The 17,653-nt window shown below is 34.8% G+C and overlaps 1 protein-coding gene across 5 annotated transcripts in view; it reads right to left on the reverse strand.

Annotated features, from left to right (window-relative positions):
• The window catches only part of FIP1L1 (factor interacting with PAPOLA and CPSF1), a 40,456-nt gene that overhangs the window by 17,102 nt on the left and 5,701 nt on the right, over positions 1-17,653 (reverse strand). For 3 of the 5 annotated variants that reach the window (XM_031588585.2, XM_031588587.2, XM_090139442.1), the window contains exons 4-10: positions 16,891-16,994; positions 14,657-14,718; positions 13,543-13,653; positions 12,876-13,006; positions 10,149-10,258; positions 2,229-2,322; positions 1,002-1,155 (exon numbers count right to left, since the gene is read on the reverse strand). In XM_031588585.2, coding sequence (XP_031444445.1) covers positions 1,002-1,155; positions 2,229-2,322; positions 10,149-10,258; positions 12,876-13,006; positions 13,543-13,653; positions 14,657-14,718; positions 16,891-16,994 — 766 coding nt within the window. Of the gene's footprint in view, positions 1-1,001; positions 1,156-2,228; positions 2,323-10,148; positions 10,259-12,532; positions 12,602-12,875; positions 13,007-13,542; positions 13,654-14,656; positions 14,719-16,890; positions 16,995-17,653 lie in introns of all 5 variants that reach the window. The other 2 variants (XM_090139443.1, XM_031588586.2) reach the window with 2 other exon arrangements.

The raw sequence follows: 17,653 nt of genomic DNA on the forward strand, positions 1-17,653 counted from the left end.
ACTTCCCAAAGTTAGGCAGCATAAATTTCATACTTGAGTAGTTCTTTTTCTAATCCCACAAATACAAATACAGACTGTACTTCAACTACATTCTACACTACAGCACATAAAACAACATTTTGACCCATTAAATTCTGTTCAACAGAAGCATCCACTTTCTTCTTTCGATTTAAATTAATCTAACACAGCAATAAATCAAGAGAACAACAAAAAACCCGTATTTTTGCTACAGACAGTGGTCTCTTAACAGAATTTGAGAATCTTCTGCGTTTGGCAATTTGAATTCCAGAACTCCTTTCTCAAAAAAGATGTGAATCGCAACAGTGAATGAATTCAGAACAAGAGACCAAACTTCAAAGCAGGATCCTTTTTCAAAGGGGCTTTTAGAGGATGTTTTATATTTGGAATACTTAAATTTCTGGCAAGTAGTCTCAGTTTAATATTGGGTAAGAGTGCGTTTTTTTTTTTTCCCTCTCCCTTCACTGAACCTAAGAGGGATGGCAGATTCTATTTTAGGAACAACTTTGAAGATAAAGAGCTGGCAACAGCACAATTAAAACAGAGGCCTGAAGAAACCAAACCCACAGCTCTTAGTCGTTATTTTTGAATCTACTTGAAGCATGGAAGGCTGTTGAAAGAGACTTTCTGAACAAGTGTATGTCATAAACCTGTCTGTAAACCAGAAGACAAAAGCCAAACCTGGTTGCTAGATTTGTAGCACGCATTTCTTTCACCTTTAAAAAGCTTGACAGGTGATGGGTTTCATAAGAACAGAATACCTATGCAAAAAGTTGGATAAAAATATCAAGTGTTAAACTAGAACTCTAACTGAAAGAATACACAACCTTATACCTTGCAGACATATCTAAGGAAAGAGTAGAACACAAAATTCTGAAATTCTGCACGTACATTCAAATCAGCATGGAATGTGCTGTCTTTAATGCATTATCACCAGCATCAGCCTCTTATTTTCCAAAGTCTACGAGGGACTGAATATTTACCTGGAGGAGGAATCAGAGGCGGAGCAGTACTAACAGTTGGAGGGGGTGGGAGGAAAGGAGGTGGTGGAAGGTGAGTAGGTGGAGCTCCTGGAGGGAAAAATGGAGGTGGCTTGGTAAAATTGTCTACTTCAGGATTAGATCGTTCTGAAAGAACCTGTAAAATATCAAACTGTAGTTACAATTGCTACGTAAAAAGTGTAGAAGATAGTTTTCTTCTTTTTCCAGTTACTATATAAGGGAAGTACTATGCACCTAAAGAGCCATATTCAGATAGTTTAAGTTCTTCTCCAATCCCTTTGTTCAATGTCCCATACTTGCCGAGTACCTCTGAGAAGATAAGAAAGGCCAACAGGGAACAATAAACATTGGATTTTAGAGAGAATATAGGCCATCTGAATATGGCCCTAACATCATCTTTCTTTTATATCAAAAGGAAAATACTTCTTTAAAAAACTATCAACATTAGAAGGATGAAAAAAAAAAAAACAAGCCCAAGACTTTAAATTACTTAAACACTACGAGAAGCTTAGTTGAAAAACACAACAAAGTGTTTTCAACATAAGTACCACAATCCATTTTCATTATTCAAAATTAAACAAGCTGGGCATGGAATGCAGCTAGCAAAGCAAACTTGATTCTGCTCCACAGTTTAGTCAGGAGAGGATATTCTGTGTTCAACCTTAATGCATTCACTCATTGCCTCAAGATAACCCAAGCCCATAAAGCCTAAAATCATAAAGACAGCTAATATAACTTATGGTAAAATAGTACTCCTTTTTTTTTTTTCTTTTTTTTTTTCTTTTTTTTAAATGTACAATCAACTATTTTCTCCTTAACAACGTATTTTAGAACACTATTTCTTAAACTATGTGTGAAGAAGATTTCACTTGCAGCATAAGTCTGGCTGGAATAGGAGAGGAATACATAGTTGAAGTATCTGTCCTTGTCACATAGTAAAAAGACCTTCTATAGACCATCTAGTCTCCTGAATTGTAGGTCTGCAATATTGCTCATTTCCTTTCAGGAAGCAGAACTTCCAAAACACTAAAATTTTTATATATATCAAATATTCCATATCAGTATATTTCGATTGCCACAACTTTCTTCTTGAAAATAAAAGTACTTTTCTATTTCTCATTCGTACAAATTGGAGTATTTTAATCAGAAGCCAAGGAGAAAGCAAAAATGTTTTTTAGTTGAAGATAGCGTAAATCTGCAGTATAAAACCTGTATGTTGCTGTTTTCATTAGCACGTCGTCGTCCTTCTACCCTGCTGATAGTGATGGTCTGTCCAATCACATCTATTGCGCCAGATAATCGCCTGCAACACAGGACAAATTAGAATTACACCACATACTGAACAAAATCACTCACCATCCCTCTTGTCTCGGAATATACAGTCTCTATACCAAAAAGGAAGTATTTTGAAATTTATTCTTAAAAATAAATCTTGCTTCACACTCAAAGGAGCGTTAGACCAGCCATTCATACTTTGCAGTTTTCCAAATGCAAAATGTCTCTCTCAAGCAGTCCAAAAACAGCTGCATAGCTAAACATTGTGTTCACCTTAAAGAAGGCGGCAACAGAAGACTTATCTTAGTCTCCCTTACTCAAATGGGAAATAATAGACTAAGAACATCTACTTTTGAAGTGGTTAACAATGGATTTTTGGAGAAAGAAAGAAGTGGCATCAATACACATTCTTTCCTTCCTGACTTTCTGCCAATCAAAAATTCAGATTATCCATACAATTTGACCACTATGGTTCATATCCCCTGATAAACACGCATTTGCACAATCTCTTCTGAACACCCTTGTAATTTTAACCTCTGGAGATTATACCTTTTTCAGCCTGACAATTGTGTTTGATGCCCTACAGTCCTTGTGTAAAAAAAAAATTAAATAATGAAAAAAAATTCTGTTCTCTTGGTACTTCTGTTATACCTCTTCCCCAGGCTGAACTAATCCACCCTTCTCCTCACACAAAAGTGAGTTCCATTATGTGGTTCTCCTTTTTGCTCACTTCTACTGTAACCCTTCTGATATGACAAACAGAATCACTGATAACATACAGCTCCCAGAGCATCATGGCTTTATGAACTGTTAGCATTACTTTTCTCATTCTGACACCTACTGATGAAGATAATTACTATCGTATTTGCTTATTTTGGCTGACACTGGAAGTTCAACTGACATTTTGTGAAGTAGCAACAATTAATTCCATGAACTCTTTCCCAACTTTTAACAGGTAATTAGAGCCCATTAATATTTGCACAGATTACTAGGGTTGACTTTTCCAACCCTTTCCCCCCCTCCTACTCTTTTTCCTCAAATATCTATGATTCCTTACTGATTAACAATTTTCTCTAATAAAAACTAAATTGACTTCAAACAACCCATATTGATGAAAGAGAGGAAAAAAAAAAAAAAAAGATAGCAGCTGATTCTGCTGAAAAGGACTACAGAAATTTCCTTAAAACATACCTGTTGACTTCTGTAAAAAAATATTCTTATTAAAATATAATTACATAAATAGATGCATATAACATTGCAGTTCTATAACCATATGAATTCTTTAATAGGTTAGAATGAGCCTTCTCTCCTTTTGTTCCATAACAGTTTTGTGTCAAAGTAGACTGCTTAGTCCCTATCAAATTGACTTTAGCATTATTGCTCCATGGGTAATGGTGTAAGCAAATATAAGAACAGTAAGACGATACGATTTCTCTTTCCATTTACCTGATCCTGTTAGGTCATAGATGAAGGGACAACATGAATGATGAAATCTATTATTCATTCTGTAAATGACTCTGTAGCCTCAAATAAAATATTCTTTACCCTGAAAGAGATCTGGTTTTGGTGTGTAATTTCTTCAGGTTATCTCACACTTGAATGACATACAATATTCTTTACTTATAACCTCTGAGAAAACTAGCTAAAGGAGGCAGCATGTGCAAATATGATTGAGAACTGGTCTTTGGGCTCAAACTGGCAGGGAAGAACAAGCTTGAGAGACAAAGAAGAAAAAAAGGATTAACAGCATCAGTACGTCAGGGAATCTGCAGATGCAAAGTCGCAGATTCTAAACCAGCCCCTCTTGTCTGGATGGTTATATATCAAAGGCCATATAGAATCCTTCAGTTAGTTTTTATCTGAAGAAGTGCATCTTTTTTGAAGAAGAAAAACACCTAGAATTTAAGACTTTAATGACAAGAGTTCACAATCCCTGGTGAGTTATTTCAGTGCACTCTGGCGTTATAGTATGTAAATTTTAAATGCAGATATATCTTGCTTCACTTTCCAAACCAGTTAATCTTTTAAGAGTACATTTATTAAGACTGAAGCTGCTCCTACTGCAGCACCATTAATACCCATATATGTAATCACAGTCAGTTAAGAGAGGTATTTTTAAGCCCCAAAGAGCATCTAAGATCTTCACAACACACCTGTTGACTGGATTTTTATTTTTACTTTTCTATTTATTAACCTTTCAAAGCAGAATAAACACATTGAACTGATGGTAAAGACATGATGGCATTCAGTGGGGTACAAGCACTAACATTTAAAGCATAATCAAGTCTCTTAAAATCTTCAGTAAATCAGCCATGTTGAAACATACTGAAATAAAGCAGCATTGTAAGTGCCGGATCAGAAAACTGTATGACAAGTTCTAAATGTCATCTCTTATAACTAAAACCTGCTATCTGTGACTAAGTGGAAATATTATTTTGAATACAAGAAGAATCCAGCATGTTTGCAGCCTCAATCAAAATCCAGAAGAGCAGCTTTATAACTACCTTTTATTCTTACACAGACAAAACAAAGCCTATCTGCTTTGCAGCCCACAGTTAGTTTCCAAAAGAGGTTAAAAAGCAGGATTCACGTAAGCCAGCTCCATTAGGAAATGAGATATAAAACTACACTGCTACAAGCTGAGAGAAACAAAAGTACATTTGTGCCACACCTATAAAGAATATCATGATAAAAAAAAGTGTTTACCAACAGCAAAACAAGTAAGATGTAAGAAAGACTGGGAAAACCTTTTAGAGAATTTGAGAAGAGAAACGTAAAAGAAAAATAATTCTAGCATCTTTTGGAAAAGTTTGGGATTTATTTATTTTTAATTATTATTACCTAGTGGAATACTAAACACTAATGCAAATAGCTGGAAGAACAACTGAAAGTTGGGATTACATTTTCCCACTTGTGCTGTACTGACAGCTTTGACACCAATTGCCCAAATACCTACACTCCAAGACATCTGAAAAAGACACAGGAGATACTGGAACACAAATAAACTAGACTTCCAGAGGTAATCCAAAGACAACCCATGGCAGACTGCACACTGAAGATGAACCAAAAGCTCATCCCCCAATTCTTTGCACTATTTAAGGTTTACAGTTTCCTCCTGGATGTCACTGCAAACTCATTTTGCACAGCAGTTCGGAAGAACAAACAAAAGTCTGACCACACATTTGCAAATTAAAGTGAAATACACTATACAGCAGCTCCTCAAAGGACAACTTATATGAGAAGTTCTCCTATTATAACATCCCACTCCAAAAAAAAATTTTTTTTTTTTTTTTTTCAGCCTAAATTTTGAAATAATCAACACCTGCTTTCCCAATCCTCCTCATCGGTCTTGCATGATATTCCAGCAAGGCTGTACTACATTTGGTTTATATTTTGCTATTAATAACTAAATTGCAAACGTGGATGCTATTAAACAATTGCTAAACCAATCATGTTTTATTACAAGACAAAAGAATTGTAATTTCATTACAAGTGAACACTTCACAAGAACAAGTGAAATTTTGTAGAACAAGATGACTTGGTTTCAGTCTTCACAATGGCAGCCCATTTGCTCTCAGAGTTCTGTGACTCCTCCATGACTGATACCTTCTCAAATTATCTAAAATCTTACCCATGAAAACCAATTTTCTGTAGTTTTAGTCCCTTTACTATACTAGACGATTCTCTTCTAAAGGAAGAAGTCTCACCTCAGGGGACCCACTGTTTGGCCCACTCTACTGTATTCCACAGAGCTTCCATTTAGAAGCGATATACTTAAAATCAAGGCTCTTCCTGTCTTGCATCAATTACACACTGTCAGCAACCCTTGGAATCAAGGCTGAAAACACACACACAGGACACTCATTCAAGAGGATTAGGCATTATGTAATATGTGCATCAAAACCAAAACTACAATATTAATTTTTGTTTGAGAAGCAGTCCAAGTACAACACCACACTATCAAAGGAAGCAAATCTAGACTATCATCAGTTGGTTGCTGGACACTAGTTTAATGAAATGAGAAAGGCTTTTGCTTAATTTTTTTTAGAGTCTGATGTGTATGCCTACACGCTACTTGATCTCATTGGTGTTTAACAATAATAATAATAATACATATGTATATGTATTATGATACCCATGGTTCTTTCCAACAGCCAAAAGATTTTACTACTTTAATGAGGGATGAGTTGTAATCTTAATTTGAAGTTGACAAATTATCTATTTCCAATACTGCAATGCTATTTCATTAAATACTCCATTAGTAGAGCTTGAGATCCTTTGAAAGACGGTATGTATTCATTTGCAAATGGAGCAGCAGATGACACCTATATCAAAAACTTTTTCTTCACTAAAGCAAGAGAGCCATCCGACATGTCCAGCATGTAATAGTTGAGGGGCTTTTTAAGAGGGGCAAATTTGAAGCCTTGGATTCTGACTAAGTAATAGCAAGCTGGTACATGCAGAAAATTTCAAAGACTCCCTCAACCAATCATTATCTGGCTTAATGATAAGAAGTTAAGCAGTTTCTTGCTGAGTGTTGCATGCAAAGAAAGAATGGACTTGGTTCTCCCTTTTTTCCCCCTTATACAATCAGGGCACCTGGGATACAGATGCAATTCCAGTAAATACACCCAAACATAAAAAGGCAATCCACACGTGTGAGAAGCATACAGCAGAGTTCACACAAAGTACAGCTTAAAAGGAACATTCCAGCCACTCAGTGAGTGATTTCACTCTAATTTGCAAACAGTTATTTACGAGCTATTCATTTATGAATAATACCCTCCATAGAGACTTAATTCATAAAGCCATCTCAACCTCAGATGGCAAGCAGAGGTTTTACCAGCAAAAAGAGATAGGAAAAGGACAAAACTTTAAAAATACATAATTTCAGAAATCACTTCTCATCTCCATCGCATATAACATACATAGTGAACTGGTTTTTTGAATTATTACTTTTCAGAATTGAGAAGTGGTCAAACTACTGCATGCTACTTTTATTCATAGACCGCAGAATTAAGATTTATACTATACTTCACAAATCTGTATTTAGCATGGTCTTGTGTTCCTTTTTATCCTATTCATGCTTTTTATCATCTTCCTTCTCTTGAGGATATTCTCAATTTTTCTGAGCTCGCTTACTGCTGATGGATATAATTAAGATGCAACAGATTTAATAGAAAAGGTAAGATTTTGATTTTATATACAGGTCATTCCTTAAAAATAACTCAAAAATTTTCATCATTTAGTCATGTAAAGACAGCTCACAAAACAAAAGAAACTCATATTTTTTCACAGTAATCACAGAATCACAAATCCATTTTATATAAGAAGTCTGTGTGGAGAAAGGCCCAGGCACACAGAATGCTGAGAAACAGCCCATCACATCAACAGGCTCAACTTTCTCAAGATAAAATCCAATTGCATGTAAAGTACTCTTCAGTAATAACAACAACAAAAGCATAAAAGGAAGTAAAAGAAATGAGAGTTTCTTATAGAACAGTTAGGTGATAGAGAGTTATTCTAGGTATTACTGAGTTGATAAAACACTGATTTTCACATCCAAATAAAACTTCTTTTCATTAAACTTCTATATTTTCTTCTGCTACTAAAGAAATACTATCTTGCAAACCTTGAAAAATGATGTAAGGAAAAGGACTGCTACAAAATGGTACAGAATTGTTAGGACAATTCTGAAATGTGACAAATTCTCTCCAGGATCTAGAAAACTTCACAGTTGGAAGAGATTCCTTCAGTTTTTAACCTTGACTGTGATTACACATAAAATGAATCTTAATTAACTACTTAAAGTGAACATTCTATTCTATACCACACTTTTATATGCATATGATGTGCATTTACTAAACCCCTTCCATTACGTTTTAAGTCCTTCTTCGGGGTTACATGATACCTTAACCTACTCATCAACTCCAAATACCAATGAATCATGACAAGAGATTCAGGTTTAATTCTAAAAATTTAATAGCTCAGATTAAGATGGCGAGTGACTACTTATAAATTCAAGGAAACCTCCAATGTTCACATATGCAAAAGCACTTAATTTTTCTTTGAAATATTTAGAATGCAATTTCAGTGAAGTACTACTTTTTATTAACTGATGGGCAGCTGATTCAGTTTTGCAAATTGCAGCTTCTATACTGGTCATGAGTAAAATTCCTGATTGACCTTGGAGAATTTTTTGGGGGGTGGGAGCTCAATTTAAACCACTATCACATCTACCACACTCAAAAACAACAACAAAGAAAGTGAACATAATTATATTAATGTTTGTTCACAAACAAACAAAAAAGCATAGCCCTCTATTTGTCCTCTGATTTCCCACTGAAGGGAGATATGTGCTGCAATATCTATGCATAAAATTATCCATGAAGCAGTGATGCTGCAGCCCTGACTAGTAAATAGGGAATTAAAATGCTAAATAAGGATCATGCCCTGATCCATTTTTTTCTTACTGAATTTGGGTGACTTGACCCTCCTGTTTTATTCCTGACACTTTTTGATGCCTGAACCGGCATTTCTGGAGGCAGTGCTTGTCTCTGACACTCCAAGAGGAGAAGCACTCTTTCTGGTGAGATAAATTGTCCCTTTCTGCATCTCTAATCAGCTCTTTGTATTCCTCCTCTAATTTCAAGCTCCTTACCAATTCCTACACCAATGTGACTGTATCCAGTTGCACCAGTTTTCCCTCTTTCACCAAATACATCAACTAATGCTAGAAACTGAAAGACATTTTACTGCTACATGAGAAATGCTTCAAACAATTTCATAACAATTTGCTATAGCAAATGCCTTATGGCATAAAAGCAATTTTAAATTACCACAGAGCTGAACTGTTGAAAATATTCAACCTACCAAAAATAAACTCTTCATTGAAGAAAAAACAAAATCCAATCCCATAAAACTCCACCTGGTTGTAAAGAAACCAGTAATATAATTTTTATAGAAAATAGTAACTGTATTCTGGAGAATTTACTAGAGTAGAAGTACATAATCCATATAGTCAAGACATACTCAAGACCGAGCTAGTTTTAGATTTCTGAGAAGATCATGTTCTTTCAAAATCTCTTCTAACCAGATGGTAGAAGTACTTTCTCTATCCAAGAGAAATAGATTACTAATAGATACTAATCTTTAACTGTTGCATACAAAGTGTTCTACTTCCCTTGCCAATGACTTAATTTGCACAACAACAAAACTCCCAAATGAGATCACAACTAAAGCACAAGCATGGATTCATTCTCAGCCAAATGCCAGGAATCCAACAGCCATAGCTTTCAATTAGTGACAAAACTTACTAAAGCCTGGAGCTGGAGAAGGAACTCCAGCAAGGAAATTATTCACCCATTTCAAACGAAAGGTAGCAAAATATTCAAATATGAAGACCCAAAAGCTACCTCACAGGAAGGAGACTGGGTTACAGGAATCCTTTCAGGTCTTGAAGTCACTGTTACCCAATTCAGTTTTAGTTATCTAAAAAGGTGTGTTAACTAATACTCACCTAAAAACACTAGTAAGACATTTTGTTGGCTAATCTAATCCCACAGAAAATGTAGTGTCAATACATTAACATCAGGATTTTTATATCTCCCCTGTTGCTTGGTCCTGCTGATTTTTCCCCATACCTTCTACTTTCTCTTTTCTGAAGCAACAAGAAGGTAATACAGCATTCTTGCATAAAGGTGATTGACAGCAAAAAGTGATTAGGATCATTCTTCCTTTAACCTATTACAGAATAATATTCTGCTTTTTTCTACAAAAATAGTGAACTTGAAACACAGAGAGGTAACAGTACAAAAAAGTTATTTGGTCTTGAGTTACAACCATCTAACTGACCTGTTTGTTGGAATTCCTGATTTGAATAAGGCAGGAGGAGATGTGAAATCAGCTTTGGTTGACTGCACTGCCAACTCTTTCTCCAGATTTCCAGTTCTGCCCTGTTGTACCTTCAAAATAACATTTTCTCATTAGTTTGTTTTATCATTAGGTTAACCATAGAAGTATAGTAACCTCAGCAGTCACAACACAGCACATAACCAACACAAAAATAAAGTTCAACTTTAAACTGATTTAAAAAGAATGATGAGCACAGCACAGCTAATGAAATTCTATATTCTGTAAGGATGCATTATTTAAAATACATAAGAGGGAAAGTGCCAGAGAACCATTTATTAGAAAAAATAGTTGTAATATTTATTTTCAAAGTATTTGCTTTGGACGTGAACAACAGACTCAACTGATTTCTTGAAGAGTTCTCTGTACAAACAAAATAATATCTGAATTTTTAAAGAAGCAAAATGATTTAAACAAAAATCATAATAACAGAAATATCTTACACATTTAGCACCCAACAATAAACTAAGTGACAAGAAAGTGAATCTGTTGTGCGTCTTTTTTACTGAACACAAGATCCAGTAACTACTTAATTTTCAAACCATACAAGGAACAGTCACCTGATAATACAGACTATACAAACTTCATGAGATTTAACACTAGTTTGATTTAAATACTTCAAAAGAATACTGCTGTTTTTACAAAATTTCAGAGTAAAATTCCAGAGACACTATTAAAGATCTGCAAGAATTCTGGTGCCAGCATTTCAAGTACTCTATGACTTCAGCAGCAAATATGGAAGAAAAACCTACAGTAGTCAGTATTAAAGACATACTAGCGTAGCCTAAACTTTTAAAAATATTCCCACTGTACCAGCCACGTACTGCAACACTCCTCTGAGTTGTCCCTTTTTTTTTTTTTTTTTTTAAATAAAGTGCCATTCCAAGTAGAAATACAGAAAAATAAAAATCAAACTGTTTTGAAACAACTAGCCAAAAGTGCATTCATCTTTAAGACAGCTCAAACTCCAATGTTTTAAAAATAGAAGGAAGTCTTAGCAACACAGAAAAAAATTAAAACCCTAAAACCATAAAAGCAATTTCCCTTTATTTAACTTGTACATTTAGATATCAGGGATTTAGGTAAGTAACAGTTTCATTTAAAAAAAAAAAAAAACACAACAATATATGCCAATTACTACATGGAGATCTAGCTAGTTCACTCATGGTATAACGTCATATAGGATCTGTTCTCACAGCTTTTGTATGCAAGTGAAATACCAAGCTTTGGCAGAACCTCACTTCTGATCGTAGACATCTGTGTTCCAAATCCAGAAAAATGCACAGAAGTATTTAAGATTCCTTAAAAATAGAATCAACTGTAGTATCTACAAATACGAAAACCTTATAATGCCAGAGTATGTTGTGTTTAAGTACTTATAGATTTTTCAGATAAGACTTCTACTAATTAATGAGTAATCTGAAAATGTAGGAGACTGTCTTATCAGTTACGGAAGATTCACTCAAACATACCATGGAAACTAAGTGAGATTTTGTATTTCAGATGGGCTGAAACAATTATAATTATTAAATAGTTTTGTTATGGATAGTCCTTGTAAAATTCACAAGAAACTCTTTCTTCAACTCTTACAACTCAGTTATTATCCCCACTGCTTGGTCACTGGCCCTCCAGAAACTCCAAAGAGATAGAAAAGGGTGAGTTTTGGATTGCAATACTTCTCTCTCTTCTTTCAGGGCAACAGTTCAAAAGCATTTGACAGTATTATCAGTCATCAGCTACAACAGCAAACTGTAACTCCCACTGTCCAGTATTTCCACTATTCTATAGCACTATAATCCTGACAAGTGAGGAAGGCAAGCAGCTCCAGGAGCTTCTGATCTGTTCTTGCTAAGATAATGTTAAAATGACTGGAAATCTGATGCAGCCTAAGAGGGAAAACAGATGATACCAAAAATACCTGCTACAGATAAGTGTTACAAAATAAAAACAAAAAGCTATGAGGCCACTGGAAAAAAAAAAAAAAAAAAAAAAAAAGCCATAATTTACAAAAGCTCCTCAGCACATCTGTACAAATTCTTTAATCTGCATAAACAAATGCACTACAACTGAAAATACATCATTGCATAAGGAAAAAATGGAAATCTGTTAGTACACCAGGCCTCTAACTCACATACTTGCAAGGATGATGAACAAAGCAATGCTTTTTAGTTAGCATTTTGTGACATATGCAGAAAGTCAATGATGTAAGATGAGAGTTTGAAATAATCACTGAGTCTTTGCCAGTTGTTCTTCTATCAGTCTGTGTTGGCACGGGTAGCAATACTCAACATAAATGAGAGCAACCAACAAAGTTTACTAAAATTCACCTTAAAAAGATGGTATCTGCCACCGAGAATCTCTGCACTTGATGTTACTTCCATAGCACTGTCTTCAGCCTAAGTTAAATAACACATTGCCCATTAAGATACCATGCAACTTTTAACCCATGGGCCACATGCCGAGTGATGGTACAGATGCAATTTAGTTCTAACTAGGCTGTGACACTATCCACACAAATTGCCAGAAAAGCAACACAAGAACATTTTAGGTTAAGGACTCAGGTGGAGACTTATCAACAAATCCACTGACTGGGCAAAACAAGCTTATGACACACAAGCAGCTTTACAGGGAGAAAAGCATGTGGAACACCACAAAAGTTGAACTAATTACCGTAATTTTATTTGTGGCTGAGGTAACTGGTAAAATTTCAAGACCCATTCGTATTCTCTTCTGTTTTTCACAGTATGCTTTCCATGTATCTTCATTGAACCCATAGTTGAAATAATCAGATAGATCAGCCCCTATAAATAGAAAAGCATAAGTTTTCAAGACATTGCAAAATTTACATTTTCTTCTTCCTCACTGAACATTTATCTCTATTTACAGCATCAGAATGGATTAGGTACTGATCCAGTCGCACTACTAAAATGTACAAAGTCCTACATCTGACAAGACAGAGAGCATGCACGGCTAAGATAATAATAATGTTAACACTGATACAGAAAGAGTATCTTGCCCAGCATCCTGCCTCAAGGATCAAGAATGGACACCTGCAGAATATCACATTATAATCCCTGTATTTTTGTAATAGGATAAATGTTAAGATTTGTCATAATTATTGTTACTTTTTAAATATCAGTGCCTTTTTGCTGATACACGTGTGGGATGCAGACTAAGAAACAAGGCACACCCACATGCTTTGTGGGACAACAGAGAGACAACAGGTAATTTATCCGCTTTTTTAAGTAGAAAAATGTCTACATGCAGTAAATAGGAATTACTATTAAAATAACCTCCTAAATACCTATGTATTAGTTAACGTAAATCAGAACATTACCTGGTTTTCTCCAAGGTTTATCTTCAAAAGAATCTAGATCTACTTCCAGAAGTGGTACACCATTAATATTTCCTGGTGCATCTAAATCCACCCCTTTAACTTTTACACCTGCTAAGAAAAGTTAGAAAAAATTGAGCTTTTTGTCTCTGCTAAGAAGAGTTTTAATACTTGTAACACACTTAAGATAAAAAACAAACAAACAAAACAGATTTGTTCCAATCAAGAACTTTTCAAAAATTCACCCAAAACAACAACATGCTTTTAGAACCTCCAACGTCCCTTGTGCATCAAAATCACTTTCCATGTAAAGCTATATGGACAAAAATATTTCAACAAGAGAACATGAATGAAACAGATGACTATTCAAATAACCCATTCATTAATAATCCATTCAAAATGAGGTTTAAGCACAGAAAGACTCACTGTAGTCCCACAATTAGAACTGATCACATATTCCTCACCTTGAAATCAACTTCTGCATACCCCTATAAATGTATTCCACAACTTAACTTTATAAATTCATGAATCCTTGTTTTACAGTACCAGGAATATCTGCAACTCCCTTTGTTATTCGTTTTCCAAGCAGCTTATTGAAACTAGGCAATTTAGAAATGGACAATATAAAAAGCATCATGACATCCTTCCGCATGTCAATTTTGATAACTTAATAACATGCCATTAATCACTGATGATTCCCAAATTAAATTTTCAGGAGATAAAGACAACAGAATTGTCTTCTATAACTACATATACCTTAAATGATGGCAGCATACGCCCTCTGAACCCCACTATTTAAGATCGCTTGATTAAAACTAAATAATAAAAAAGAATTAAAATTGCTCACTCTACAAACAGTGCTACCCAAGACAGAAAGTGGCATGTCCATGGACCAAGGTCTAAATGCAACCACTTGAGGAAAACAATACAACATAAATCGCACAATTTAAGACACTAGTAATTTCACATTTTACTAATGAATTGTCATTAGACTGGAACTTTTTGCAAGAACTCTCTAACTGAAAATACAGACAAAAGCAGCACAAACAAATGCACACTATGCACTGTTATGGAAGTTTCTGCAATTTTAATAAAACTACTGACTAAACTTCCTTACCAGAAGATCCATAAGCTCGTCCTCCTGTCTTAATATTGAGGTTCACAGGTGCTGCTCCATAACTTAAAGAAATTAACAAAAGCGAGTTAGACAGAGAAAACTCTAAAATGGAAGAAAACATAAAACAACAGTTAGCTAGATCCAGAAACAAACTGGACCCAGGCTCAATCGCCATCCTGAATCTCTAGCTTTCCAAGCTGGCAACTGTAAAAATAGAGAGATCAGCCTAGGAGCAAGAGAGAGTACCTTTCTATGCTCAGTAGCAACTCCTCCAACTAATAAACAGTTGTGAAGCAAGTTCCAGTCACTCTTCCTGAGTTGAAAGGTTAAAGACCTTGATAGAAAGAAAAACGAACAGGACCAGAAGGAGAGAAAAAAGGAAAAGCGAAATTCATTTAGGGATATAGAAGACACTCTGGGGATTAGGGCAAAAACAAAATAAAAGAAAAAGAGGATTTAGACATATCCTTTTGCTGCTTTTATTATTATTCCATTTAATCTGTATAGAAATGGAAAATACAAGCATTTCTTTGAATGACTGACAGGCTGTTTCAGTGTGCTTTTAGCAATTACCTATCTTTGTGACCAACAGTAAAATTCATGCAATTTCATTTTCTAAAATACCCAAGAGCTTTGATCATAAAAAGGCAGTCTGACATTTAGACAATGAATTGATCTAATAGCTTTATGAATTACAATATTGTTCATTTGGAATATTAAGAGTTAGCTTTCACTACCACTTGTGTGCAAAGTAGCTTATCCTCAAAGGTGGTATCAACCAATAAACATATTAAGTAGAAGACAGTGTATAGTTTAAAGTAGTGGTTCCATGACATTTCTTCATACAAGTTCATGCAGCAGAGTAGAAAACTGACAAAGAGCATTTATCCTTATCTCCCACACTGTATTTGTGCATGCCTTTCTCAAATCTTTCTTTTTTTACTCTTCAAAACAGTGATAGACAACTATAAGAAAAATAAGTATATGAAGGCAATTCCTATAATAAAGTTAAAATGAGCACCAATGCTGCGCTTGGTTTAAAAGATTGCCCTTATGTGAACTTTCCACCCAATTTGCCCAGAAGTGATTTTACCCAGAACAGTTATTTAAATATAAAACTTTCTTCTCTAATTAGATTTAGGAGCATTTGCTTATTGCTTTTGCATTCATCGAAAGAGCATCAGTAAATTCACTAAGAATATAAATCTAGCTTTGCTTTAGTCTCACAGAATTTGAGGTCACTGTCTATACTACAAGCATACTACAATTTATTGAAAACAGATGAAGTACTAAAAGAATTGCTATTTTTGACATTACTTTGATTTGCATAGTTACTTTAGGATATAAACTGCTGAAAGTTTAAAAATATTTTGTGTAAAAAATGAACGAATTCTAAAGTTAAGGATGTAAGAGAATACATGAGTCAGACCTACTTGCATACCTACTGGAATCCTAACTTAAAAAAAAAGACAAATTAATAACTTTTAACGAGTGAAGGAATGTTAGAATTGCCAAGACAAACGAAGTATGCAACTTCCCTCAGAAAACCTCCATGTAACAAAAAATACCGTTTCATTATTTTGGGTAAAACTAAAACTTTTCAAAAGCATTCAACGAAAAACAATCCCTTTATGAGCAGAAAAAAAAGGAACATGAAGCAACAGCAGTTGCAAAAAAAAAAAAATTATTGCATGGTACAAATCTCTAACCCACGATCATGAGAAATCATCTCCAGAGATTGGCTGCTGCATCCTAAAGTACATTAAAATTTTTTGAAAGGAACAGTAGGAATTGAAACTACAGAGTTCTGATTTAAAGTGTTTCCATGAGAAATAAGGCCCAGGACAAACATTTCTAATGTCCGCTGTGCTTTCCGCTCTATCACTCACAGCAAAAATAAAATTGTCACAAATATAAGCCTAAAAACACTATGTAATATAGCTCTTCCATAACACAGAACAACTCTTTAGTTTACAAACATTCAGTGCAATTATTTCTTGAAATCTGAAAAACAAACAAAGACAACCTCTTAAAATGGCTTTTCCTTTGTGATATTTCATTGATTTCATTTTTTTTTCCCAAGTCATTGTATCACTACAAACATTTTATTAAAGAAGTAAAAAGAAATTGAGGCTACTGATGCATACAATCTGATTGACAGGTGCTAAAGCTTGAATTAATAACTAAATATAATCTTGAAACTTTCTCCCAGTTAGTATTTCCAAATAACTTACCTAAACTGTGGAGCTCCTGTTTTAATATCTCCTATGGTGACTTGAACATCATCTTCATCGTCATCGCTATCACTATCACTGTCATCCTCAGCCTCAGTAACCTTCTACAAAAGAAAAGGTCACAACCTACAGTGAAAAAATAATCCAGACAAAAGTACCCATTCTGGAAATCTTTAACAAAAGAAAATTCTGTTTCCCAGATGTCAGAATTGAGTAGCGAGAACTGAAGAGTTATGTTCTTCAGTTTCAATGTTATCAATTTTGGAATAATATTGGAAATACCTGGATCAAAATAGAGAAGTATTTTTAGTATCAAGCTTCTGTCTCTGAAACATGACATTTCCTAATCAAGCATAAAACAGTTTCCAGTATCTAGCACTTTCTTCCCCCTCCCTACCTCATATACCTTATATACACCAGTTCTACTGCAGTCAATCAGGAAAGAACCTGAAGATATGTGACACTAGCTTCTTGCCTCTCTCAGTTATATACCCAGAGCAACTCAAAGCACTTTTTCAGTTGTAGAGGAACACTGCTTTCAGGTAAAGTTATTCAATTCATAACACCAGTAAACTTGAAATAAATCCAATACTTGAGACTTTTAATTGAACAGGCTGAAAAACAAAAAAAACCAAACAGCACAGCTGCAAGAGCACACTGCATGCTGTTCTGTCCCATGGCTTTCAAGCTTGCTGGTAAATAAAAACAGTCATACCAGTTCATACCAATAGTTCATCCAGCCCAGTGTTGTGGATGTGGGTTT

The sequence above is a fragment of the Phasianus colchicus genome, chromosome 4, assembly GCF_987193195.1.
Source record: "Phasianus colchicus chromosome 4, bPhaCol1.hap1.1, whole genome shotgun sequence".
Lineage (NCBI taxonomy): Eukaryota > Metazoa > Chordata > Aves > Galliformes > Phasianidae > Phasianus > Phasianus colchicus.